Raw genomic sequence first — 26506 nt, 5'->3', positions numbered from 1 at the left:
CCTAACAAGCAGATGAATAAAAAGGAAAACCTTCAATCCAAACAGGGAGAAAATCTCAGTGTTTGAATTAAGGCTTGTCTTCCTTCAAGCTCCTCCCTGCTGCAATCACTCCATGGAGTTTAGTGTCTGATGCTTTACCATCTCGAATGCAGCTCCATCTTCCCTTGGTTTACATGTGGTGCAGCCTGAACTGCTACATATGTTTTATGCAATTCCTCTAAACCCAGCTAAATCCTCCTGCCAAGAAATCCAGCTCAAGCTGGATAAATATAAACTTCAACGTACAGTGCAGTCTCAGCTAACATGAACAACTTATGGATCCAAATCCCATCAAATGATCCTAATCTGATGTGTTCAGCTGTTTTTCCAGTAAACCAAGTTTGTGATGTAACATGTTACCAGTCCACCTACTTTTCATTCCCATGGAAAAGTGAAGCATTTTGTGGAGCCATTTTAAAGCTTTTCTGAGTACAAACCAGAAATAATGGAAGGAGAGGTGATGAAGTGTCAGAAACGCTCACAAAGGACGTGGTTTTTGTGCTCCAAAGCCCTGACAGATGCTCAAGGGAGACACAGATCTGGGTGACTGTTCTGTGAGATTAACTGAACTCCCAATGTTAGGGACAACATCCCAATTGCCATTTCCACCTAAACAGAGATAAACCCCACAAATCCATCTTTACTTTGAAGACATTATAGCAGAAAGTACTGTCATGAAAGAGGACTGGCCTTTTGAGTTTGATTAATCTCACAGATAGAAGTTATGTTCTTTGAAAGTAGTAATTGAGTTTCTTTTGTATAAAACAAATGCCATGCCTATAAATAACCCCTGGGACAATACTCAGTGATGCTATGCTGAAGTGAAACCAAGCAACTGAAGAATCAGAAAAAGAGCATTTTAAATAGGATTTTTTTTTCCATGGCAGTAAAGCAATTTTAATATTATTTTGTTGGATGTATTTTATGCATCATGTTAAATAATCTATCAAACCATCAGCTTATTCTAAAATGGAAGTTCTTAGAAAGCTCATTTTTAGTTCCTGTCCATTGAAGTCTTTGTGTCTCTCATAATTCTAGATAATTAGTTGCCCTATTAACATATTAGCGCTACTGGATATACACCATCTCCCCTAGGAGTGGGAAAGTTCCCTATAATCCATGAATTTGAAAACATACATATATACAGCTCTGCAAAAGAACAGTAAAATAAAACTTCTGTAGAGCACTTTAAGAGGTAATAATGAAGAATCAATAAACCTCTTGCATGCATAAAGAACAGCTTGGGAGGAGAAGACGATGCCAAGCAGCAAGAGCATTTTAACAAAATCAAAATAGTTTAAATAAATATATTCCAGTAAGGTGTGAGGACAAGCTGTGCTTTTAACCAGACAGCTGCAAACAGACTGCTTACCTGTCTGCAGGAAAGTTGCCTAGAGCTCCTATAAACATCACACAAATATCCAGTGCCTCCCTGTGCCCAGAAGGGGAAGAATGGATCACAGTCAGCTGAAGGACATTGCAGCTGTCTGCAAGTTATTTTTCTTTATGGGTTGTTGTGAATCTCCAGGGTTATTTCATTATATTAGTAGAAGCAGCTTATTAACTGGAATAAAAAACTGACCCAAATAATTCTCAGTAAATGATTAGTGCCCTACTTGGACTGAGCTGAAGTGGCAGCAGTTTCAAGGCTAAGTCCTCGTTTACGTAGTAAGTTGCAATTGTCAAAGCAGCAATACTGTGCTAAAAGACTACGGTAAATCCTCAGATCCCTCTATTCCATCAGGCTCTACTCCACTCCCAGGAGCTGATTCCTGCTCGCTTTCATAAATAGCCCAACTGGCATGATGCTGCAGCCTGAGAAGCCTCGTGCATTTGCAGTAGGTGCCACTCAGACCCATAGCATAAAGTCTGTCAGCAGCGTTTGGAAGTGGCCCTGGCAGTGGCCCGTGTGGCTCTGAGCTCTCCACAGAGCTGGCACAGGATCTGCAGCGCTCTGGGAGCAGCCCAGGGTGGAATTGCACTGTCCTTTGGTGGGTGATGAGTCACCCTGGCAGGTTATGTCACCCTTTCTCCTCACACAACCCCCAGCCTGGCTGCCCATTCACTGCGTGGCCTGGGCCACGTCTGTGCCCTTCTCTCCTCTCCAGCTCTGCTCACACAGTCAGATGCCAGCCTGCCCCTGGAAAACTCCCGAAATGCAGCTTCACTCCAGGGAAGCAGCTTAATTCTCTGAGAGGTTACAGGCTGCAGGATCTGGCATACAGTGGGGTTAATTCCCAGCAAAATCACAGCCCTGCTCCTGATTACCTTGGAATACTGAGGACTGGTGTTTTCCTTACCCATGGATCTAAGGTCTGTGCTTCGTTGTGTCTCCAGACCATCTCTAAAATATGGTGTTGGGACCCACTGCCACCCAAAGCAGCACATCCACTTTGGTGAAAGCACACGCTGATCATTCCTGCCCAAGAACATTGCTGTTGTGAGCCTCGGAAATCCTCCAACAGGAATGTCTTCTGCCTGTCATCTCTTCATCACTCACTGCACTCCATGGGCCGGGCACTGAAGGAGCCCTGTCTCTGGCTGCAGTTTCATTGTGGCACAGCTGACAGCTGCTTGCCCTTCCCAAGGATGTGAGGAACGTGCAGAGCAGTGTTACCTTGAACACATTTAGGGAGATCCCCCCTCGATGTTTCTCCCCATTGTGAGCATGAGGCTGATGAGGTTTATCTGTACTTCCAGCACTGGGCTAAGGGCTGCCTGTCAAGCAACGCGGGCAGTGGTTCACACACCGATGATTGTGTACAGGCTGCCTTCACAATGAGCTGAAATGTAGGCAATGAACTTTTTCCCCACTCCCCTTCCCTGTATCATAGCAACTGTGCTACTGCAAGGGCTATTTTAAGAACAGTAACTTTTCACCAAACGTGATTATGAGGCAGACTGAGTGAGCTCAGTGTGCAAAAATACTGCATCCCTTCCGCAGCATCTCTGGGCCAAAATCTGATATCCTCACCCAAAAGCATAGGAAATTACCCTGCAGATTGTCCAAATAGCATCAAAAAGAGGTAACTGTGAATGCTGCTATTTTAATTCAATGTTCAAGGAACTTGTAGCGATATCATTGCAAGAAAACACAGCCCTGTCAGGAGCTTCCAGAAAGGAGTGTCTAGGGCTGAGAAATACAAGCTGGGAGGTGAACAGCAGGAGTGTCCATCAGCATGGAGAGCTGCCCAGGGAGGGAAGTGATTGCTTTCTGTGGTTTGCAACAGTGATGTAGATCTTGTAAATTCTGCAGGAGTAAAAGGGTGGTTTGTATTCTGAGGACTCTTGCCTGAATAGGAGACTACTAGAAAAGCTTCAGTCATCAAGATGCGTACAGCTGCAGGGATCACTGGCACAAAAATCTTTCAGAGTAAGCAAAGGGAGCAGTTTCTAGGTCTGCATGAAGAGGGATTTGAATTTCTGATCAGCTCAATCACACAGGACACACTTTTCAAAGCTGAGTAACTAAAACTGTGCTAAAAACCTGCAGCTCGGTAGGGAATGTGAGCAGCCTTTCTTTCCTTCAGCAAGGCTCCAGCATCGCTGGATGACAGCGAGTCGTGCACAGAGCCTGACACAACCCAGACACGTCAGACCAACCTGGGCATGTGCTGCTCTGCTTGTGCAAGGGAGGAATTGCCTTCTCCCAGAGACCTCTGACTGCCCATTGCTTGTCTCCCACATGGCAGCTACTTCCAGAGCACAGTGGCCATTTGCTCAGGCTGCTGAATGCCCACAGAAGTAGGTGCCTCGTTGAGAAAACTGAGTGGGTTTTAGTATCCAGATGGGCTGGATCACAAATCACAGGATTTGCATTACAGGTGGTTAACAGAGAGATTGGGTGCTGTTCTAAGAGGTCTCAGTCCTCTGAGCACTGGGAGGTTTGAGACTCCCTCTTCTCAAGAGGATAGCAGGGGGATCTCAGCCTTCATTGCTCATGGTTTAGTTAAGATTAAATGATTTGTTGTTTTAGATTCTGAAGGCAAAGCCTGCACAGGTGATGATGCCACGAGGGCGACGCAGGGCGAGGCTCCAGCACCCGTGTGCCAGGCACTCACCTCAGAGGAGGGGCAGCAGGAGACCACAACAGCAGCCACAACAAATGTGACCTCCTTTGGTGAGGAGCTGCACTTGGATGAGCCGAACGAAGATGCAGGTATTGGATAGAAAATGTTTTCAAAAAAACTATGAAGTGTTATAAAAATAACAACTGCTGAGGAGTTGAATTTGTCAGTGCATTAAAGGGTCAAAGCACCTTCTTCAGCTCAGCTCCATACTGGCTTAGCAATTGGTACTTAAAAGCAGTGATTTGTGAGACTTCTACCAAACTGAGGAACTATACAAAGCTTGGCATGATGGGATTAGTTGAATTATGAGATGATCCAGTCTTGGCATGGTGCCCCTTTGGTATCAGCAGTGGCTGCTGTGAAGATGAAATAAGCTTCTCTTAAAAAGATTTCTTAAACTTCTGTGCCAAGTCTGAATTTGTTTGTCCTGGCTCAGGAGAGCAATGTCAATACACAGCCCACACTGTCCATATCATCACCCTGTCCCCAGCATGCTGCAAACACCAGTGAAGTTCAATACCAGAAGCACAGATCAGCTAAACCAAGCTCCTTTCATGCAGCTCTGCTCCGGTGAGCTCATCCATGGCAGCAGTTCCTAGGGATTAGAGCAGCCAGGCACAACCCAGCAGCTGGAGGGTTCCATTCACTTCCTGACAACCAAGAAGTGCAAAGCTGCAGAGATAAGGCTTTATCCTGGTTTGTGAGGAGTGCCATGTAGTGATTATGGATCTTCCTGGCCTCTGGTCAATCTTTGCACCTTCTCCATCTGCCCTGGCTGCCTTTTGTTCTCTGTCCCACCCTTTCAGGCCCTGCTTTCTCGGGGATCCCAGCCCCTGGCTGCTTTCCCCAAGCCCACCCCTGCCTGCTTCCACCCCTGCCTGCTTCAGCAGCTCAGAATGGAAATTGTTCCCTCATTAGCTGAGGCAAAACCCATTCATCTCGCTGTTCTTACAACAACCAGATAAAATCTTGACCAGATTACAGGTTTCTTTCCTTCTTTCTCTTTTCTAGGGTGTTTAATTCTGTATCACTCATGAAATTTCTTCCTGAACTTCTAATTCTTGCCATGGGGATGTACTACCATGGAAAGATAGCACCAATAGGGTGTCATGTACTTAACCTTATGGCTCTGCATAAACTCATACTGTGATTTAAAATTTACCTTACAGTGTATTCAAAATTGTGCATTGAAGCTTTCAAAATCATCCCAATTTTTTAGGTCTTTTTCCCAAATCCTAGTTCCTTGTATTGTTTCCCTGAAACAATCTTTCCTGTCTTCTGTATTTCTTCTCCTCCATTTTTTGAGGCATCATTTTCCAAGGTTCCACAAAAATCCCTGTGGGATTACATTCTCCTGTCTACCTAGTCTGAGAGACTCCAATTTGTAGGAAATCTTTCTACCTCTTCCATTGGTGACCTCTGGCTTCCAAAAGAATTACTGCTGATCTAGTCTTAATGTACTGATTTATCCCTGTTTGTACATCCTAACATTCCTGTCTCTAGTGAGTGCACCTGAAGGAATTAAATGGGTGGGAAAGCTCTTCAAAATTGTCAGAGTTTATTGTCAGTGTTGCTAAGTTTATTATAATGTCGAGTTTTTTATAACATTTGCCCTTGGGCTCAATACAGGCCTAGTGCAGTGGGTGTCTTTTTCAGAAATCTATATGAGTAAGTGACCAGCTAGAAACAAAGTGAATGTATTTGCTTTGTACCTAGTGTGTTCTATGTCATCCTAAGGATGTGGGATAAAGGCCAAGGAGGGGAAGAGGAGAAAACACAATTTGTAGACTTCATGTTCATGTTAATACACAGAAAAAGAACAGCCAGGGCACAAAGAGGGCGGTTTTTCCCACCTAACTTTGCCAGCAGCCTTGGGGCCAGTCCCAAGGGGAGGATTTCTACCTGGTAATGAGATTGAGATGGCATTTTGACAAGTGGCACTCCATGAATAATTCGCTACTCCAGCAGGAGCCTAGTGCTGAGCACTTGGAATATGTTCAGCAGGATAATATTCACTCTGCGGTATGAAATCTGTTAATGGGTTTGTGTGCTCCAGACTCAGGTCTGCCTGACACCACTCGCAGACCAGGGTGGAGTTCAGGACCAAAAAGTCTGACTGGGGCTGAGAGTGTTTGGGATCCACCTTCTCTGTAGCAGAGGTCCCACTGTGGCTGCTCCTCTGCACCTGTGCCAAGCAGCCCTTCCTGTCACAGGCACACCCACTGATTCTGGAGTTACTGCCAGAGAAAGCATTGCTCCACTCAGGGAAATGCACTCAAATCTGACTAATTTTCCTCTCAAGCTCCTCACATCTACTGGGGCTCTTGATCTTTCTATAATGTAACCCATTAGTGACTTTATTTTTCCCTTCCTCTATTACCCATTTTGTCTCCTGTGCAGTGGGCACAAACACCCAAGGGATGTTACCCTGGAACAAGGCATTTCCCTAGAAGTACATTAAAAAAAATTATTTCCTTCTATAATGCACATAACTATCACATAGGGCAGCTTTCCTGTCATGACAAATTTCACAAGAACTCCTGTTAATGATGCATATTTATTCTACTTTCCTGTCTCTTTTGAGTGATAAATACTCATTCCTCCTCTTCTAGGCACACTCATTAATCTGTTTGTCAACAAATTAAATGCCATTATCTTGCTAGTGCTATTGTTTCCAACTGCCTGAGTGCTTTGGTGCCTCCCCACGCACTCTGAGCACGAGGCTGCTGAATGATCATTAATACAGAGAGTTTGAATTCCCAACGAGACACACAAAACTGAGCCAAGAAAAGATTGGGGATGCAGCAGCTGTGGGTGCCACTGCAGCGAGATTTCAGGAGACGCCCTAGAACGGTGTGGAGGGAAAGGTCCTCTGGTTAGACAATCCAGAGTGCCAAAAGGAGTGGGATTTGCCCAGGAGTTTGGACCTCTCTCATGCTCTGCATGACCCCAGCTTTGGATCCTCAGCACAGGAAGACATAGACCTGTTGGAAGGCCAGAGACCCATCAAAAGGATCAGAGGGGTGGAACACGTCTCCTGAGAGGGCAGTCTGAGAGAGTTGGGGTCATCCAGATGGAAGAGAGAAGGCTTCAGGGAGATCTTGTCGCAGCCCTTCTGTACTTAGAGGGAGTTTAATAAAAAGATGGGGAGAAACTTTTTGATAGGACCTGGTCCTGTAGGACAAGGGGCAATGTTTGTAAACTAAAAGAAGGAAGGCTAGATACAAGGAAGAATTTTTTTTACAATGAGGGTGGAACACATTGCTCAGAGAGGTGGTAGATGCCTCATCCCTGGAAACATCCAAGGTCAGGTTGGGGGTGACTCTGAGCACTTGGATTTCATTGAAGATGTCCTTTCTCATTTCAGGTTGGACTAGATACCTTTAAAGGTCCATTCCAACACAAACTATTCTGTAATTCTGTGCTTAGGAGAGATTTCAACACTGATCTCCCCATTTGGATGAGCGCTTTGCCTGCTGGGGTAGAAAAAATGACCCTCATGACTACTGCTGAGCCCAGAGTGGCTGGAAATGCAGTTTGGAGGGAGCCTGGCCATGGCTGGGCACCTGGATCAGAGTCAGTCTCAAGTCTCTCAGTGGTTCCCCACACCTGCCAAGGCAGAGATCAGGACATGTAACAGAGTGAGAGCCCAGCAGTGAAGCTCTGTGCGAGTCTGGGCATTGCCAGAGCAGCTGTATCTGAGCAGAATTCAAGGATGCTAATTTTGGACTTCATCACTGAAATTCCACCTATGTCCTGCTTCAGCTTCATGTCTTTCTGGATCTATTCCCCTGTGCCCTCGTCACAGCCTGGTCAATTTGATGAACTGCTCAGTGATTCAGCCTGCACTAGCTTTCACAGCTAAGTGTTTTTACCATCCTTGCAGAGACAATCCTGAAAAGAGCAGTGCTTCACAATCTCAAATTAGGGCTTTGGAGACTGAATTTTTTCTTGAGCACTTCACTGGTCCCCTGTTCCACTCTAACTGCTCAGATCCGATAGCAGATCTTTTTTGTGGCAAGTTCTTTCTGGTTATCAGCTTTAACCTCAGGACAGGCTCAACAGCTGTGGAGTCAGGTACAGTAAAAGGAGACTTGGGAAGCAAGTTGAAATAATGTATTAAATAAGATTAAAATCATATGGGGAAAATAAACACATCAACTATTGGAAAGTCAGTTTCTAGGTAATAATATGGGTTTGATACTCTTTTCCCTTTGGCTGTGTGTTCCTAGACAGAAGACTCACCCAGTGACTGTGGCACCACAGCTGTGTGCTCTGAGAAAATCCATTGCAGTTCTCAGAAGTAGCTTTGCCTTGCTATCCTCATTATTAAAAGAAAAAAAAAAAGTCAGGGGGAAAAGGCTTTAGGGAAGTAAAGGAAGCTCAGCAGTTGTCTCAGGAACATCAAAACTAACATTTCTTCAATATCCTCGTACATCTTATTCTTCACCTGCCCTGGCTGGTTGGCTGTTTCTCACAATTACTTTCATTGTGGAAAAGAAGTGCTTCTAGCTGTGTGCCATGTGTTCAGTTTCTCTGAATGTTCCTGGCATTCATGGCCTATCATTATTAACTTTGTGTTCCATTAATTTCACACACCTTCCCACTAGCCAAGAAACCTTCAGCACCCACGGAAGAACTGGAGGATGCCAGCCTGCCAGCATCTGAAGACAGTCCACAAGCCTTACCTGTACCTGAATCCACAGATTCCCCCCAGAAGCAGACAGAAAGAAACCCAGCACAGCTTCCCAGCCCTCCATTGCTCCCAGCTCCACCACCTAAGGCAATCTCCAAAATCACCAAGAACATAACAGGTCAGTCATCACTGCTCAGTAAAGATTTTCCCATCCTTTATGTGTTGTTCACCTCCTATCAAATCCTTTTCTCATGTCTGTTTTTAAGCCCCAAACTGCTGAGAATCAGGCCAGTTAAACTGAATGAGCCATAACCATGTCTGGTTGCCTGATAACAATGCACTGATCTTTGTACTTCACATATTTATCTGAATCTCTCAGGGGATTATTTGGTGTGAGTCTATAGCACTAAACACACATAGAACAAATCAAACCAACTGCAGACATCTGCTGAATCCCATGCTCATATCGATATGCCATAAAACATAAGGAAGATTTAAATGTTTTCATTACCTGGACTCCCATTGGAGAGCAGGACAGCAACCAAAATCTGGTTCAAGTCAAAGGTTCTGCAGAGGTTTCTGTCAGAAGCGTTTGCTCTCTAGGGCAGGTCTAAACTAGAGCTATGAAATCTGGTCTCGTTAACAGAACACACAAGAGTGATACACCTGGCAATCCTCTGTGCCAGACTTCATTGAATGTTTCCAAAAGCAATTCCCCTGGGCCTGATTTCCTAATGTATTGCCAATGTTGTTACATTTCTCAGCATTCTGGCACTGCAGAAAGGGTGCTAAAATGAGAATGATTTTAGTTGGTTCCAATTTCAGGGTCCCTACATATGGTAAAAGCAGTTAAAAGGGCCTTATTGCAAATTAGAATCAAGTCCTGACATCTAAATGTCAGACCTGTTGGATATTTAGACTTTTAAATGACAGCCATTATGTGAGCCCTGATTTGCATCCACACTCATCATCTGGCACAATGAGTAGGGTTTTCAAAGTCAACAGGAAACAAAACATCAGAGAGGCACTGTGACCTGACCACTGGGCCTTATAGAAAATACTGAGGTTTCAGTCTCTTTGAAGAAAATTACAAGTATATGTTTCCCATGGAAACAATTCATACTTTGTCTGTGCTTAAAAGCTGTAATAACTCAAGTGGGAGCTGGATTCCAAATGGTATTTTAGTGCTCCTTGGGTGCTGCTGTTCAGGTTGCTTCGCCATCCTGTGCTGTGGGTGAGGCTCCCCTTCCACCCTGCAACAGGAACAGGCAGCCCCAGGCCCCCTGTGCCTTTGCTCAGCTGAGGAGAAGGCCATGCTTGGCATCAGACGTATTTGGAAACCTGACCCACGCAGGGTATGGAGATTACACCTCCACCAGGCACTTCAGAGCATTTAGTGTTCAGATATTTTGCTGCTTAACTCAAGTATTTCCTGTAGCATCTGAGATATTTTGGGTTTTGGTATTTAATTCTCATTTACATTTTCCACAAAGAACAACTTTTAATTTTCTCAATGACTCCAGTAACTCTAGACCCTTTTCCAGCAGTGATTATACATGTTTATTTTTGTGGGGATGTGGAGGCAGTGCTAAGTTAAAATTAAACAAATACCGTCAGTGAGCGAGAGGAAATACAAAAGTGTAGGGAGAGAGGGCGATTATGAAAGAAAAGGAAGATGAAGAGGCTGAAAAGCTCTTTTGTGTTCAGTTTTTTTCCCCCTATACAATGCCAGGGATGCTGTCAGCAGAGGAGTGAGGAGTAAGTCAAGCACCAATTAATCAGAGAGGAGGAACAGGGCACGGTGCCAAGACATCACTTTGCAAGATTATTCACTGAGCATCTGTCATTAGGACAAATCAGGTGTGATCTCAGGAAATTCTCAATATTGTTCAAAGCTGCAATGAGGATGAAATTGGCCCTTGACCTGTTCCAGGAACAAGCTGGTGTAAAGACAAAACAGTCTTCTCTTTTCCTGCTTTAGGGCTGAGCTGAACCCATGGTTCTTGCTCTGAGGAAACACGGACCCCTTCTCCCTGTGCAGAGGATAAAATGGCTCAGGAAGTGTTTTTGTCCATCCCCTCAGGTTGTGATTCAATAGGCAGCAATGATAATAAATGTCCTCTGTCCATCTCCACCGTAGCACAAAATCAAAACTCCCTTGAGTACCAAACCCCATGTTTGCTCAGCGGAGCTCAGCTGTGTTCTGGCTGGAGCAGTCACCCTGATCAGTGCAGGAGGAGCTCCGGGGTGGGAAGGTGTCTCAGGCGTTGCACTTCAGGCACTTTGACACTTGGAGAAATGCCCCTGTGCTTTCAGACTTTGCAGATTTTAAACAGGGTAAGTTTTGGGCTAGTTTGAGCCCTGTCTCCTGTGTGCATAGAGATGGACAAAGCCATTGCTAAGGGTTCTGGGCTGGAGGGACACAAATGTGCACAAACAGCCCCAGAAAAGAAAAAAGTAATGTTAGACCTTCCTTAGAACAAGAGAGATTTTATTGAGGATGCAGCTCTCCCCACTGAAGGATGCTCTTCTCACCCCACAAACAAGAAAAGAGACCAGGCTTAGTGTTGCCACACTCAGATTTTTCAGTGTTAGACTTTGGTTATCACTTCGGGAGCTCTTCTTAAGCAAGCTTAAGAAAAAGCATGTTTTTGGTAACCCTTAGGCAGGATGCTGGCTCTGAGAGGAGATATTTAATATCTGAACATAGTGGTTTCTACCCTCTCCAGTTGTCTAGCAAGTTAGCCTGCTAAGTGGAACCAAGTCCTTGTTACAGGACCTATTTCAGGATAATCCTGGCTTGAGCAGAAGTTTTTCTCTGCTATGAATTGAAGGATTTATCTCAAAAGTAAGCAGAAAAAAGGGAAAAATTACCTGAGAAAACACATTTGTACCGAAGCTGCGCAAGCTGTGCCAGTTTAAATTCCTGTGTGCAGCACTAGGTGGCAACAAGGGACAAGGAATACTCTGGGATGAGGCACTCGCATTGCCTTTCTACACCCAGCCCGAGCTGGTGTAAACAACTCCGTATGCCAGAGGCTTGGGACAGGGATCTAGGGGGAGAGGGAAAAGGACTGCAGAACGGGAAAACTAAGCAGCATCTTTTCCAGGCCAGATGTTCAGTTATCCTAAGGGTGTGAAGCTACCAAATTTACAACCAGGGAAATGTCCACTGTGTTTGCAGACTCAAATGCTAGGAAATGTTATGTATCAGTCTAAATGTATAACTCAACTCTAACTTCAGACAAAATGTTTACATTGCATAGAAAATACCTGAATCTGGGGGTAAAAAGAGGTTAGATTGCCCCACCCTTCTTTTTTCTTGTTAGTGCTCAATACCCCATCTTTCATTTGGATGTCATTTGGTGAGTTTTGTTATGCAAACATTATCCTCATATTATAATGATTTTGGCATTTTCTCAACGGGCATATGAAAGACAGAGGTCTGAGCTGTGCAGCAGTCACAGAGCAGCAGGGAATAGACACTGGTACATTTTGTCCAGACTCAGAACCACAGGGCATAAATTTTAATACAGTCTGCCAGAGTCCAGCAGAGAAAATGCTGGATTGGAAAGGCACCACAGCCCAAGACTTTGGTGGTTAGGAGCAACAGTGTGGGCAAGAAAAAAATGCTTTGGTGGGCTGGGAAAAAGGAGGATCTGATCCTGGGAGAAAGAGGGGAAGTGGAAGAGGCATCTATTTTGCTAGATTAAAGGTGTGGAGCGGTGCAGCAAGAGCATTTTGAACTCAGTTACTCAGCCAGTTACCTCACAGCAAGAGCAAAACATCACCATTTATCCTCTGTTCAATATAACAAATGAATTTCAGTGCCGGCTCTGTACAAAAAAAAAAAAAAAAAAAAAAAAAAAAAAAAAAAAAAAAAAAAAAAAAGCAAAAAAAAAAGCACTGCACAGCCTCTTCCCCTCTTGTGTTTTGACAGTGGGAAGTGAAATGGATGACCCAGCCATGAAATCTCCTCCTTCCACCATCCTGAAGAACTATGTCATTGTTGGTTCCTCCCAAATCTCAGGACAAGCTGCCCTCTTCCACCCCTCTGGCCAGAAAAGCTCAGAGCCCCATGGCAGAGGCCAGGTAACAACGCCCACCGGTTCCCCTCACCTGGCTGCTGTTCATCTGCCTTTACCTCCCAGCAGAGTCATTGAAGAACTCCACAGGGCTCTGGCCACCAAACACCGGCAGGACAGGTACCTACAGCCTCCTGGCTCCAGGGCTGCATGAGGACACTCATCCCACCACATCCTTTTTCTTGGGAAATGTTCCTATCCTGTTGTTAGAGTTTTAATTGCTCCTACAGCTTGGGGTTGCCTTCCTCGTGATGTCACTGCTTGGAACATCCATCCCTGGTTAAAGTGCTTAATTTGGCAGCTACTTCAGAGGATGTTCTTCCTTTATAGAGAGGCTACTGGGGCATGGAGTAGGTTTTCAAACAGATAGAGTAAGGGGATAATCCTTGATCAAGTTAGAATAGCAAAGGCACATCCTGCTCCAAGTACCAGCCCTCTACGCATGAGAAATGCTGCAATTTCTGTGTCTCTTGGCTGGCACAGGAGCACACACAAGATCCATTTTTAATACAAATACTTTTGGGAAGCACATTGGGTGCTTTATCTGGGTTTCATTATGAACCCTCCTGTATATCAGAGGAGGACAGACATAACCTTTGCCGTCCCAGAGCTTTGGAGTGAAGTTGGTATCATTTCTCAGTTCCCTAACAACTACTGTCCCAGGGCACAGATTCACATGCTATCATTTCCAGGCCCTGTTAAACCTTTGTCATGATCATACAATATCATACGAATAGTCATGTTTTACATTAGAAGGCCGTGTTGTTGTGGGGTTTTTTAATCACTACAGTTTATCTTGTGACCATATATATCAAAGAAAAACATTTGTCACCACCCCTCCATATCTTATTTTAATGGCAGAGACAGGAAGTAGATCCACATTAGCCATTCTCAACTTGAAAATGCCATCCTGTGTTGGTCCATGCTGAACTCCCTGCCCTGTCCTTTACGAGCTACAGGACATTTTTCTCATTCTCATATAAGTTTCTACTGCAGCAATGAAACAGTCTTTGTAAAAACTGGGCTGTGCATCTTCCACCCACAGCTTCCACGGAAGAGAAAGCAAAGGCTCTCCGAAAAAAAGAGTGGATGTCCGTCCCTCGAGAACATCGAGTATGGAGCGCAACAAGGAGAAGGAGAACTCGCTGAGTTATGGCAGCGACTCAGAAAACAAGAGGAACTCGGTTAAAGAGTCAGATGAGAACAAAGAAAACATGATCATGAACTCAGAGCTCAAGGAAGAGTCTGTTTTTTATCAGGATGAGGAAGTTTTGAACGACTCTGTTATTTCTGGTAAGGAAAGTCACTGTATTACAAAGATACACTCTCACAGCTGAAGGGAATGCCCTAAAGGCAGCAGGCAACAGAAAATATTGAGAAGGGTAAATTCCTCTACTGTCACATCAACTGTTTGAAGGAATCCTGGTGAAAAGCTGAAGTTAAATTTTAGTCACAGTGATTGTGATTGTCCTGGCAGGTACTGCACACTGAGATGCATCACTGTGCTTTACCCTCTCAGTTACTGGTGCAGCCCTTGGACTGCTCTGTATGAACAGCAGCACTCTCAGACATCTCACTGTCAGTAGCCAGAGCTTTCTGTACACCCAGTGCCAATGCTGGTGGTGTTTTGGAATTTCAGGACTATTATTCCATGCAGTGATGGTACACGGAAAAGTGATAGAGACCAATCAATCTAGGAAGGACAAACGTAGAGAAAATATCTTAAAGAATAAAGTTTCTCTCCATTTGGTCCATTTTACCCCTTCTTGAGACATATGGGGAATGCATTTTATAAACCTGTGCAATTATTTAAGTGAGCTTTGGCAAAATAATCAGCTCTCATTAGAAAATTTATTTTTCATTCAAGGTTTTAATGTTTTCCATGTTAGCAAGACAGATTCAATCTGAAATGAATCCTTCACTCTCTTCATGAATGCATTAAAAGAAGGCAGGCAGAGAACAATTAATCAAAAAATAATTGTTGTAGCAGATGAAAGATGAATTTTAAAAGGTGTCTTTGAAAGCATGAGCCAGCAGACAAGACACGAGTTCTGCTGTTGTGTCTTAAGACACCAAGTAACAGAACAGACTCCTGAAGTAAGGCAAAAGAAAAGAGTCCCTTGCCTAATTGCTGCTCATTTAAGGATAGCTTAAAACATAAAAACCACCTTTTAAGTTCTATTTTTTTTTCTGCCTACATGTGTAAAAGTGGTCTCCTTTGATAAAAATTCTAAGAGGCGGCCAGGCAAAAACTATATTATCCCCTACGAGCAAAACCAAATCTGAATATTTTACTATTGAAGGTGAACCTCTCTATATTTAACAAATAATTATTCATGATTATGATGATAGGAGGACATTGGTTATTGTAAAAGTTTCAGTGATATCTAGAAGCAGCCCTGGGCTTTCCACAATAAGTGCTTGAGTTTTGGAAAATGTCTGCATTTGAAGGACAGTGGTGGTGTATTGGGGATGGCTGAGGCCAACTGAGAAAACCAGCTCTGTTTTAAACATATTTTGGCTTTATCGTGGCTGCAACAACCCTGCTGCTCAGCACAGAGGATACTGAGCTCTGTGACTGATGTCCAGTTAGACAAGCTGGGACATTCCCAAGGCATTCCTGGTGTGGACCCTGGGAAGCACTGCTGGTGCCAGTGTTCAGTCAAGTGAACCACTGAACCACTCCAGAGGTGCAGTAGTGACAGGAACATCACCAGAACAATTCCCTAAACATCTCCAGATTCCTTCTGGTTTGAAAAAAATCTGGGCTGGTTTCCAAGTCAGGAGTGAAACTATCCATTAATCCCTGTACTCCTTAGTACATCAGCCGCTGCCACCACGACAGGGCACACAGCCCTGTGGCTACAGGGAGGTACAGACAGGTCACAGATAACTCTGGAAAAAGTGAGGAATTATACCTTGGTTTTCCATTAGCATCCTACTCAATAAATTATTCTTTGAAACCTCCGAAAACTCAAGGCAAGACGAGCTTAAAAATCAGCATTACTAGAATGTAGCCCACAACTGATAACTGGTGCAATCAAGGTCTGTCCAGCATCAGGCAGTGTTAGGATTTGCTTTTTGATTGATAGAACAGTGAACATACAGGAAATTAAATGTCATGATTCGACTGAATTAAAACAGGAAGTTTTTGCAGGAACCTTCAGCCCTAACATGAAAAGGGTGTGAATTTCACAAGCATTTCTTGTTGACTAGCTGAGGTGTGATAAAGCATGAAACAATCCAGCCAAGATTCTGCCTGACATGGATGGTCATGGGACAGACTGGCACGGAACATGCCTGACTGACCAGGAAAAATAACCCTTAGGAAGAGAATACTTAAATAAGGATGTTTGCAGGTTCCGTTTCTACTGAGGTAGTGATCAGGAAGGAATTTGTCTCAGGGTGCTGAAAATGGATGTGGGGAAAACTAGCCTGGGGCTTCATTTTCTCTTTGTTCTCTAGTTTTGTTTTATTCACATGCACTTATTCTCTTTTAATATTTAAATTTTGCATGTATACTTGCATTTGAACCTGTTCTGGTAAATTATGTTTCATCATGAATAATCCACCTTTGATTGACAGATGGAGCTAACACCATTAATTAGGATTTTGACCACACTTCCTTTAAAGTCAATGGCAACAATCCTATAGATTATATCACTTTCCATGCCCCCAAGGTGTCCTGCCCTGCCCTGGGACACACTGCACTGGCCAGTGCTACAGATCCCGTGGCCTGGACACACAGAGCTCCTTGTTCATGTGCAGGCTCTCCACAGAAACCTCCTGACATGGCCAAATTCCCTTTAACATACTTTAACATACTCAGGTGGAACTGGGAACGTCTGCAGGGATACCCAGGAGTTTTCTAGCCCTGAAAGTCCTTCAGGTTGTTTCCAGCAGGAATTCTGTTGGTTCCTGTGCACCCACGCCCAGCGTGGTGGAGCCTGGAGAAACCTTGTCAGAGTCCCAAGTCTGTGGCTTTGTGAGCCAAATGCTCCTGATGGAGTCAGATACTCAGTTAGCAGAAGGCTCCATGTGGCAGCAGCCAAATCATTTAACTTCCCTGCCCATCTGTTAAATGTATATCTGCTACTTCAGACAGGGCTGTGTGGTTTAATTTAATTAACGCTTGCAACAGACTGTGAGAGCATTTCAAGGAGGGTGCTAAATAAGGGCACAGCTTTTAGGCTCCAGAAAGGGGTTTTGAGCTGATTATAGTTTCTAAAAAGTTTAACTTTAGACCAGTGCAACTATCAAGAGATTTTTCACTGCTCACACAGGGAGACCAAAACTACTCTATCCCACTCTTCCCAACAGGTAGATGTGGGAAGGAGGTTGTACAGACTCCTTCCCTCTGCATAAAGAAATTTGAAATCAGTGGTGATAATAATAATGGAGGTCCACAGATCCCAAGCAAATAAAACCCCAGTATTTGGGGATGAGAACCTATTTAGGATTTAGAGTCTTGTCAACCTCCAGAGCATCCTTTAAAAAATAGACTTTAATCCTATCTCAAATGCCAAACAAAAATACCAATTAAATGTCATTTTCTTTAAAAATGAGGTGACCTTCCGTAGAAAAGGTGAAACATTAAATTAAAAAGAAACCAAACCATTTAAAGCAAAAAGGAACCAAAACAAATTAACCTCCCTATTACACACCGTGCCCCCAAGATGAAACAAAGATTTAACTGCAGCTCCTGCATGCCCTGAGGAATATGTTCCCTCTGCATTTGTGGTGGTTTTGTGTCTGAGCCCTGCTCAGCTGTAGTGCTGCTCTCTGACATTAGCGTGTACAGCTGCTCCTTGCACGGCCCCACACTGATCACTGCCACTCTGTGCCACCCCTGCTCTCCAGAAGTTCCTGTTTCATCCCCAGGAGCTGCCTTTCTAATAACTTTCCTTTCAATGCATGTCCCAGGTACTTTGCCAAGAAAATGCAAGAAAGAACTGCTGGCAGTAAAACTACGGAACAGACCAAGTAAGCAGGAGCTGGAAGACAGGAATATTTTCCCAAGGAGAACAGATGAGGAAAGACAGGAAATCCGGCAGCAAATTGAAATGAAACTCTCAAAGTAAGTGCTGTGAATGAGAACAGGGAGAAGCCTCCCTTTACAATGGAGCATCCTCTGAGTCCTGTCAGATGAGACAGTCAGCCCCCCAGGTCCATTTCCTGCAGGGAACCATCCACAAGCCAATACAGCACATTTTCAGCTGTCAATCAGCCACAGGAAAAAAAGTCTTAACTCCCTCCTCAGTCAGGATTGCCTTGATTTCAAGGGAAAGCAAGACAGAAGTCAATTTGGAGACAAAATCCTGCCAAATCTACCTGCAGCTCTGCTGTTGCAATCAAGATTTGGAGGTCCTCCAGATAACCCAGTGCTTTAACAAAAATAGTAATATAATTATATATCAACCTGATTTGGCTTTGTCAGCTCTAGCTGAATGTGAGGATAAAAGCAATTGTTAGAGCTGCACATTTAGCAAGGGAAAGCTGCTGTCTTGGTGGCTGCACTGGTGCTTTAAGGCAGAAGCAGCATTGCCCTCACCTGGGGAAGGTGCCTGTGTAAGTCCAGCTGCAGGCACAGCAGGGATGCTCTGGTTTTGATCAGTAACCAGGGCAACAGAGGAGAGCTGTGAGAGAAACAGCATCACTGTGGTGTGTAGCCTAAAGCAAAGACTGAAGGTAACCGCGAGGCTCACACTGCACCATTTGGTTTTTGTGTGTGCCTTTTTTAAGAGCTGTATTTGGATATCTGCAGACATGAATATTTTAGAGGAGACAAAGTGGATTGTTAAATAATCTGTGCTGTGCTGCCCACACGGGGACAGCGAGTGCTGCTCACCGCCAAAATGCTTGGAATCAAATTGAGAAACATGAATAGAAGCTCATTTTCAAGGCTTATTAAATATTAAATATCTCAAGCCTCTCCTGAAAGAAACATTTATTGATATTTAGACTAACTCATTCATGTACATGCTTTTGATTAAACTTTACCTCTGGGGACAGGGAATGAGAACAAGTGTGTGGATCAGAGCACAAGTCCTAATGGACTGGAGTTTATGGAGGAGAACATCTCTGCCACCACCACCACCCCTGCCCTCAGCTAAGGAATGAGCTGCTGAGGAACACAGAGGAGGTTTTGAGTGCCCTTCATGGTGCCCCTGCAACAGCAGAGATGGAGTTATGGTCCCTCCAGTCTCAGTGGGTGCACAGCAGCACTTTGCACCTGAAGGGGAGCAGTGCTTTGTGCCAGGGGCTGCACAGCTCAGTGCAGGTGGCAGACCCTGCCACACAAAGCACGTATATCCAGACAAGTAGAAAAGATCTCACTACAATCTACATTAACTTCCAAGAGTTACAGAGTGGATTATAGGTGTGTCCCATTAGTACCCATCACCTTTGGAAGGGAAGATGGGCCTTGATCATCCTGACTTTGCAAGCCTTGTGCATTAATTCCAGGGAAACATGTCACATTGCACCCAATATTGTTAACTCCATTATTTTAGCCATTTAATCATTCCTTAGATCTCTTCATACATCAAAAGCTGAATTTGATTGCTCTAAAATGCCACCCTACTGCATCCCTAAAATCAAGTTCAACCATCACAAAGTATTTACTGAATGAGAAGATTGTGTCATATCCAGCCCCATCTCATGTTGCTGAAATGCCTGGAAGGTCACATCTCTTCTCAGCCGTGCCTGACTTCTTTTAGTGTGAAAGGTCTGATGGAATTGCAGCTTCAGGTGCTGGAACTACGGGATTTATCCCTTTCTTTCCATTTACCATTTATCTTGCTTAATAATGAGCCTAAAGAATTACTGTAAGGGATGCATTCCTAGAGTCAAATGGCAGTACAAGGACTTGCAGAGGACACTTCTGGACAGGTGAAAGGGGCTGGTCCTGACCAGAAGGCAGGAAATTTACTGTCTGTAGGTGAATGCAGCTAAGGGAGCCTCCCCTGTCTGCTGTGATCTCATGCAACAATCTGGGCTGCAGCCCATCAGTGTCACTGGTGAAGTCTAGAGAATGGCTAAAAGCCATCTTTGTTCCAAATTCTGGAAGTCAGGCCTTAATTTGGTTCCTTCTTCCTGGAACATGGAAGATTGAGCGCATTTCAGGGAACAGACGGCGCAGAGATTGCTGGAATAGCCAGGAAAGGCAAAACAGATTGGGAGCAGTCTCCCACACAACTTCCAGTGCATATGTGCTGGCAGAGCTCAGCTCTTAACTCATCCACCAGAATAGAACATGACCATGCAAACAAGCTCAGGTGGTAGATGAATGCAAGAAAATATTTACAACACCAGGAAAAGCAAGTGGGTGTCCAAAAAAAACCAAACAGCCAACCAACAAAGTTAAAAGGAATTCTGGCAAAGGCCAAAGAGCCCAAGCCCTAGAGATATCCCTTTGGAGTTTCTGACTACGACTCACCTCACAAAACCCAGGCCACCCCAGAGCCCACACTCAGAGCACAGGCTGGCTGTGGTGCAGAAATGAAACCAAACTGGGACGAGTGAAATTCTTGGATGAGATTTTGAGGTGTTTACACTCATTCATTTCACTGGTACTTGTGCAGCACAGTCTCTGTGTGACAGCTTGGAGGTTTATAGCTAAGGAATGTAGTGCTGGGGTGGGAAGTGCTGCCTGGGAAGTGGGATCCAGCAGAAATGTCTGTTCTCTGCAGGGCTTTGCCACTCCCTGTGCAGAAAAGAGCAGCACGTTGCTGCTGCTGCTGCTCTAATAGTAACACTTAGATAACAGCAAATCATGAATCCATGTGTACCATCAGGCTATAGATCTGTGTTTAGCACAAAGAATAATCTATGGGCATATTAGCAAGTAGTTATTCAATGGTTGACTGCATAAGAATGGCTCATAACCAGGCAGTTGTTAACAGGGTCAATATTTTTCAGCACAGTTGCAGGGTTTGATGGTCTGTAGCTGTCTAGAAAATTGCCTCAGCCCCACAGCTAACACAGCCTCACTCTGTGCTCTGGAAGGAAAGATGTACTGACATATATAATGTGTAAAATACACCAAATATTTCTGTTTATATAGCTTTAAAAATGGGGAGACAAAAGAATAGCATCCTCTCAATCCTGTATTATTGGAGTGGTTCTGGTTGTAAAACATTTCAGCAGTAGCTGTGAACCTGCTGAGAAAAGCAACTCTGCTATTACTCTGATGAGTGTTTATGAAGTCAAAGCTAAAACCCCTTTTTTCCTTCACTTTTCCACTCATTCCATCTCAAAAGGGAGAGTGGGAAATTCTGTATTTTGAGCCAAATTCTACTTTTACAGCAGTGCAAATCCACTGACTCCGGATTCATTATCGACTGACAGCAGCGTGAGGAGAGATTCCAGGATTCATTTATGCGCATCGCTGCTTTTGAAAAGTGTAATTCCTGTATTTCGTGCTCCCAGCCAATTTAATCTGCCACTTGTTGCCGTGGAAACATGCACTTTTCCCTCCTCCTCCATCCAAAATGGCAATATTCCAGTTTTCCCTGTGCTGTAGTGCTTCTCTTACTAATCCATGCATCCCCATGCCCCAGAGCATGGTGTACACTTGGAGTACTCTACTGTGCATTAGGCAACAGGGCTCCCAACAGGTCTTGGCTCCATTATCATGTGTTCAGAGCACAGATAATAAGCCCTCAATGGAATTCAGTGAATTGAGAGCTCTTTGTGTCACGAGGCAGAAAAGACATTTGCAAGTATGACTGTTTGCAATATCTGCTTCCTGTCTCACAGACACACTTTGCTCTAGAAGGGGTTTCAGCTGAAACCTGGGGGAGTGAAAGACTTGCTAGACTGAAGGGTGACTCGGGAAAAGGTTGTATCATTAAATTTGATATCTGGCTGTTTAGAAAATTGATGTTTGAAGTGCCTGGGTGGCTTGTGCTTCTCGAGAATGCCTCACACAACCAGTTAAAGACACTCCAGTATGACTTAATGTCTCAATGAAAACACGAATTCCCAGAAAAGATTATACTTGTAATATTCACTTCGTGGCTCCTTGGGTATTTGTACAAGTAGACACGATGGATGAAGTGGCACTTAAAAGATGATAGAGGCAGGAATTAAGATACAAAAACGTGGGCAGAGGAGTCAGACAGGAAGAACAAAGGGTTTTTGTACACAGAGAGGAACCCAAACTTGAGCACCTAAAGCTGATCTTGACCACACTGAAAACCTTAGCTTGGCTAAGTGGATGATGCTGGGGCAAGGTCTCCTGGCAACATAAAGGGAAAAGGAGGCATCTTTATTCAGTCATTACCACAACTGGAATCTGTAGTTGCGGTGCTGCCCTGAGGTTCCTGGAGAGGCATTTTCGAGTTGACTCACCCAGGAACTGCGGATGTAGCTAAAAGCTCACCTAGATGAGACCCTGGTTTGTCCCTCAGGTAACAGAGCATGAAGTTCACACTGCTGCTGGAGACAGAACAATACCAGGCAAACAGCACTTCAGACTGGCAGCCTAAAAGCAAAACAGCACCATAGCTCAACACGGAGCACTCACAAGGACAATTTTACCTTCTGATGACACAAAAGCTGTACCATGTTTCCCCAAGGACAGCAAGTCCAGTGCCACTTCCCCACAGAAATGTCTCAGTGCAGCTTTGCTCACTGAAAAGGCATCAGCCCTCCAGACTGAGACATTCAGCAGGGAGCTGGGCTGAATGCACAGAACTTTGGGGAACATTGTGTTTAGATTGACCAAAAAAAAGTGTTGTGTGGGTATGCGTACGAACTACTGGTAGCCCTAATGCAGAAGTTTAGGACATGCTGAACTGAGCCCAGCCTAAGCTCATCTGAAGATTAGCCAGGTTTTTTTTTGATGAATCTCCAACTGTGCTCCAACTCCCGGTCACTGGACTAAAAAACCAGGGAACTGTCCTAATTTCAGAAGGCTGGGAAGGCTTGACACAGATTCCTTCCAGAGGCAGAAAGGCAGGGAGCAGGTACAAAGAACAGATCAGCTGTCAGCACTAATTAGCTGCATACTATTTAATGCATTTCATTATTGGGCAGGAATCATTGAGGTAAGCATCTTGCTGATGCTAAAAATAACCCCAGCGAGCGCAGCGTGGGCGTGTGTGCAAGGCTCAGCCCCTCACATGAGGCAGAAGCTAAATATAGAGCCACAATTGAATTCTGTGGGTGTGTGGGAGCCCAGGGAGTCTCCCGTCTCCTCGCTCTGCTCCAGACAGCAGACGTGATGCTGGCAGGGGGACGGCTGGGGGCTGCTGTCAGACCTGCACATGGCTGCAGGATTTTAATAAGAGCTTGCACAGCACCCATGTCCTCGGTGAGGATTTGGGATTTTTTGAATGTTTTGCCCCTTTTCAGTTATGGCCTCTGCTTTTCAGGCTATGGAAAAGCAAGATACTGTGAGGGATGGGGGGGGAGCAGTAGGAAGAATGGAGGAGGTGCAAGTGAAGCTGAGATTTTTTTGGGGCTGTCTCAAGGATTAAGATGTCCAGGTCCCACGGCATTAATATTCCCTATGCTCTTCCTTGGTGTCAGGCAGTGCCACACAGCTGGAACCCTGCTGTGAACAGTGACAGACAGCACTGGCCTGGTCAAGGAGCTGCTAGAGCTCCTGAGACAGCCTTCAATGGTAAAAATCAGGAGAAAAGGGAGAAGACTCAAGTGTCATTAAGGTCTCCAAGCAATGAGTAAGTTCAGCCTCCTGTTTACAGGGCTTTTCAAGTCCAAGGGAGCTGCAGTGCAGTTCAAATAAAGCATTAGAGAGGATTCAAGTACATCTGTACATGCTGTACCTGGACTATGCTGTCCCCTTGTCTAAAGGACTGAAAAAGGTTTGTTCCTTTCAGGTATTAAACTCTAAGAATAGAATGAACCTCACTAACACCAATCCCTGGTCAGGAGGTAAACCCAACCTCCCCGAGTGTGTGATCATACTCTGGACAGCAGCCCTTGAACCAGAGGTGCTTCCTTGCTTCAGCAGCGCTTGCACAATTAATTATGGAGCACCCTGTCAGCTCTGGGCAAGAGCTGTGATCTGCAGCTGAACCAGAATGAGCAATTTGCTGTCTCAGACCAGCCCACAGCTTGTCTGGCAAGAATTTTTGAACACACTAATTCATTTATAAAGGGTTGAAACAGGGTTGCCTTAAGCCTGTGTTATTTTCTGGTTTGAACACATGCACACAACCCAGAGCTGCTCTCAGTGCAGGATTGTACTGCTGAGGATTCAACATTCACCTCCTGCTGAAAATGGGGGTATTTGTGCAAACAAACATGAGGCAGTGTCACTGCAGAGGCAGTAAATTCTGCCAGGGGACAAAATAAAGTTCCAAATTCCCAGGGCAGAGCTGATTAAAGTGTCTTCCCAGAAGACAATCTATCTCCTTGCACTGCTCTGTTTTACTTCCCTGACTCCAGTGCTGGGAATTCCTAATCAAACCTGTTTGTCACAGCACAGTGAAGGCAAGGGCAGCAGGTCAGAGCACAGCAGCCAAGGGAAGAGCAGAGCAGCAGGTGGAAACACAGATAGGAATATACAGGGCCTTTTCTGGGACACAGAGTCAATTCCTCAAATAGATCTGGCGTAAGTGGCACAAGTGAAACTAGAAATAAAAAAATCAGAGTGCAGAAAGCTGTAAAGTATCACAGAGGAGCATAATTACATAAGTAAACTTACAGGAAAACTGCTAAAGAAAGTGTAATTGAATAAGAAAAAAGCCTTTTTGGGAAGAAAACAGTGCGCTTGTTTTGCCCTGTCAACCCGCCCACAAACAGAAGCACATGCTCAGCTCAGATCCCTTCCCAGAAATTGGGCACCTCCACATGCCTGAAGATCTGGGCTCTACCCCTGTGGTGAGACAAGCAGTCATAAACCAAAGTGGAAATGCATGAAATGCCAGTAACATTCTGTAATGCTTCAGCTTACACTGGATTCTGATTCAGGTCCTTGAGCTGGTGTGGGCGTGCAGCACAAGTAATTACACAAAGAAATTACTTTAATTTAATTTGCAGATCTTAATCGATAGAGACCAAAGTAAGCTGCTCTGGTTGTCACAGTGATTTGTGCTGTTGAGATATGAAAACCTGACCAGAACAAGGGGCTGTAATAGTTGTGAGCTCCTGATAACCCAAGGGTTGGGCAGGGAGGGATTCAGGCATGCACAGTGCCAGCCCTCACTCTGTATAGGCATGGTCACTGTGTCACTGAGATGATTTAGGATTAGGTTTTTTTGGGTTAGATCTGTTAATGATATTCAGGAAAAGTGTTTTCTGCACTTAAAGCCAAGCACTTACTTCACTTAGCTGGAACAGAAGCCAGATGGGATGGACAGTGTGTATCTGAAAGGCTATGAACTGTGTAAGCACAGTCTCAGCCAGAATGGGGTTTGGCTGCATGTTTTTTAACACATCCATCTCAGATGTGCCACTTGAAAGCATTTCAGAACAAAAGAGAGGGAGGAAGTTTTGGTGCTGTGTTGGTTCTCCCCCCACTTGCCTTTTAAACCTAAGCAAATTTATATGCAGACTGGATATAAATGTCCCCATGACTGTTGCAGTGAATTGCCTGCAGAATACCTAAATGGGCACTTCTCCCACAAAATCTGGAATGTGGCTTAGTTTGGAGAAGAGAGAACCTCCTTCCTGTGCAGAGCCACAGCTGCACACGCTGTCCCTGGGGGCAGAGCACTGTGTTATCCCTGGTTTATCGGGAGGGTTCTCAGATGAATCACCTGCACCTTCCCATGAAGAACTTGATCATATTTTTGGGCTCTCTTCCAAGAAAACTGTGTCTCAGAACATGTGATCCAAGGAAACTGTAATTCATACCCTGCAGTTCCTGGTTCACCACATTCTGAGAGTTACTACAGCTCCCTCCTCCCGCAGCTCTGAGCACAACTTCTGTAGCCTGGTTCATTCAGGATCTCAGTTCCTCCAGGAACTGGAGGCTTGGGCTTGCTGCTTTCAAAATAGAACAAACTGGGTCAGTCTAGCACAATATCTTTTTGAAATAACTTCAGAGAAGGTGAGGGGGGAGAAAAATGAAAGAAATAAATACTTAGAAAATAGGAAGTGGGGGAAGGAGAGAAAACAGGTCAGAACAGAAGGTCACTGATTTTCCTCAACCACTGCTCAAAAGATGATGTGCAATTGTATCAATTATTAAAACATGGCTCTAGCTAAGTCTCTTTGATTGCATTGCCAGTGCCCTTCTGACAAGCTGCAGCTGTATAATCAGGTCTTGGGAGCTACTTGAGTCAACCAGAGCACTGCAAGTTTCCTTCAGTATCTGTTTTTCAGGATAATGAACTCATCCAAGTGGCTAGCACACTTCCTTGACCTCGCCAGACTCTGGAGAGTGCTTTTTTTCCCCCTGAAAAAAACACTTTTATTTTCCATCTTTTCCTTGATCTCTCACATGTAACACACCAGAAAACAAACAAACAAACAAAAATAAGGACTCCCAGGTTTATCAATCCATGCTCATGTTTTTATCCAATGAAATTAAGAAGAAATGGACCACACCTTTGGAGGTTGAGGACCTCCTCCTGTGGAAGTCCCCTTATACAGAGGATATCGAGGCAACTGGGAAACAAGAACCAGCTAGTTAGCAAAATCTGAGTCTTAAATCACTTTAGAAACATATACTTCAATCTAGTTAGTCCATTGTTCTGCAA

General features: G+C 44.5%; 1 protein-coding gene across 1 annotated transcript in view; it reads left to right on the top strand.

The window, feature by feature from the left end:
• The window catches only part of PHACTR3 (phosphatase and actin regulator 3), a 100866-nt gene that overhangs the window by 53763 nt on the left and 20597 nt on the right, over nucleotides 1-26506 (top strand). The window contains exons 4-8 of the mRNA XM_069034225.1: nucleotides 4016-4198; nucleotides 8720-8923; nucleotides 12686-12950; nucleotides 13876-14123; nucleotides 17754-17907. Coding sequence (XP_068890326.1) covers nucleotides 4016-4198; nucleotides 8720-8923; nucleotides 12686-12950; nucleotides 13876-14123; nucleotides 17754-17907 — 1054 coding nt within the window. The remainder of the gene's footprint in view (nucleotides 1-4015; nucleotides 4199-8719; nucleotides 8924-12685; nucleotides 12951-13875; nucleotides 14124-17753; nucleotides 17908-26506) is intronic.

Source organism: Aphelocoma coerulescens, chromosome 20 (assembly GCF_041296385.1).
Source record: "Aphelocoma coerulescens isolate FSJ_1873_10779 chromosome 20, UR_Acoe_1.0, whole genome shotgun sequence".
Lineage (NCBI taxonomy): Eukaryota > Metazoa > Chordata > Aves > Passeriformes > Corvidae > Aphelocoma > Aphelocoma coerulescens.
Note: the sequence above shows the minus strand (reverse complement) of the source record. Positions and strands in the feature narration are given on the sequence as shown.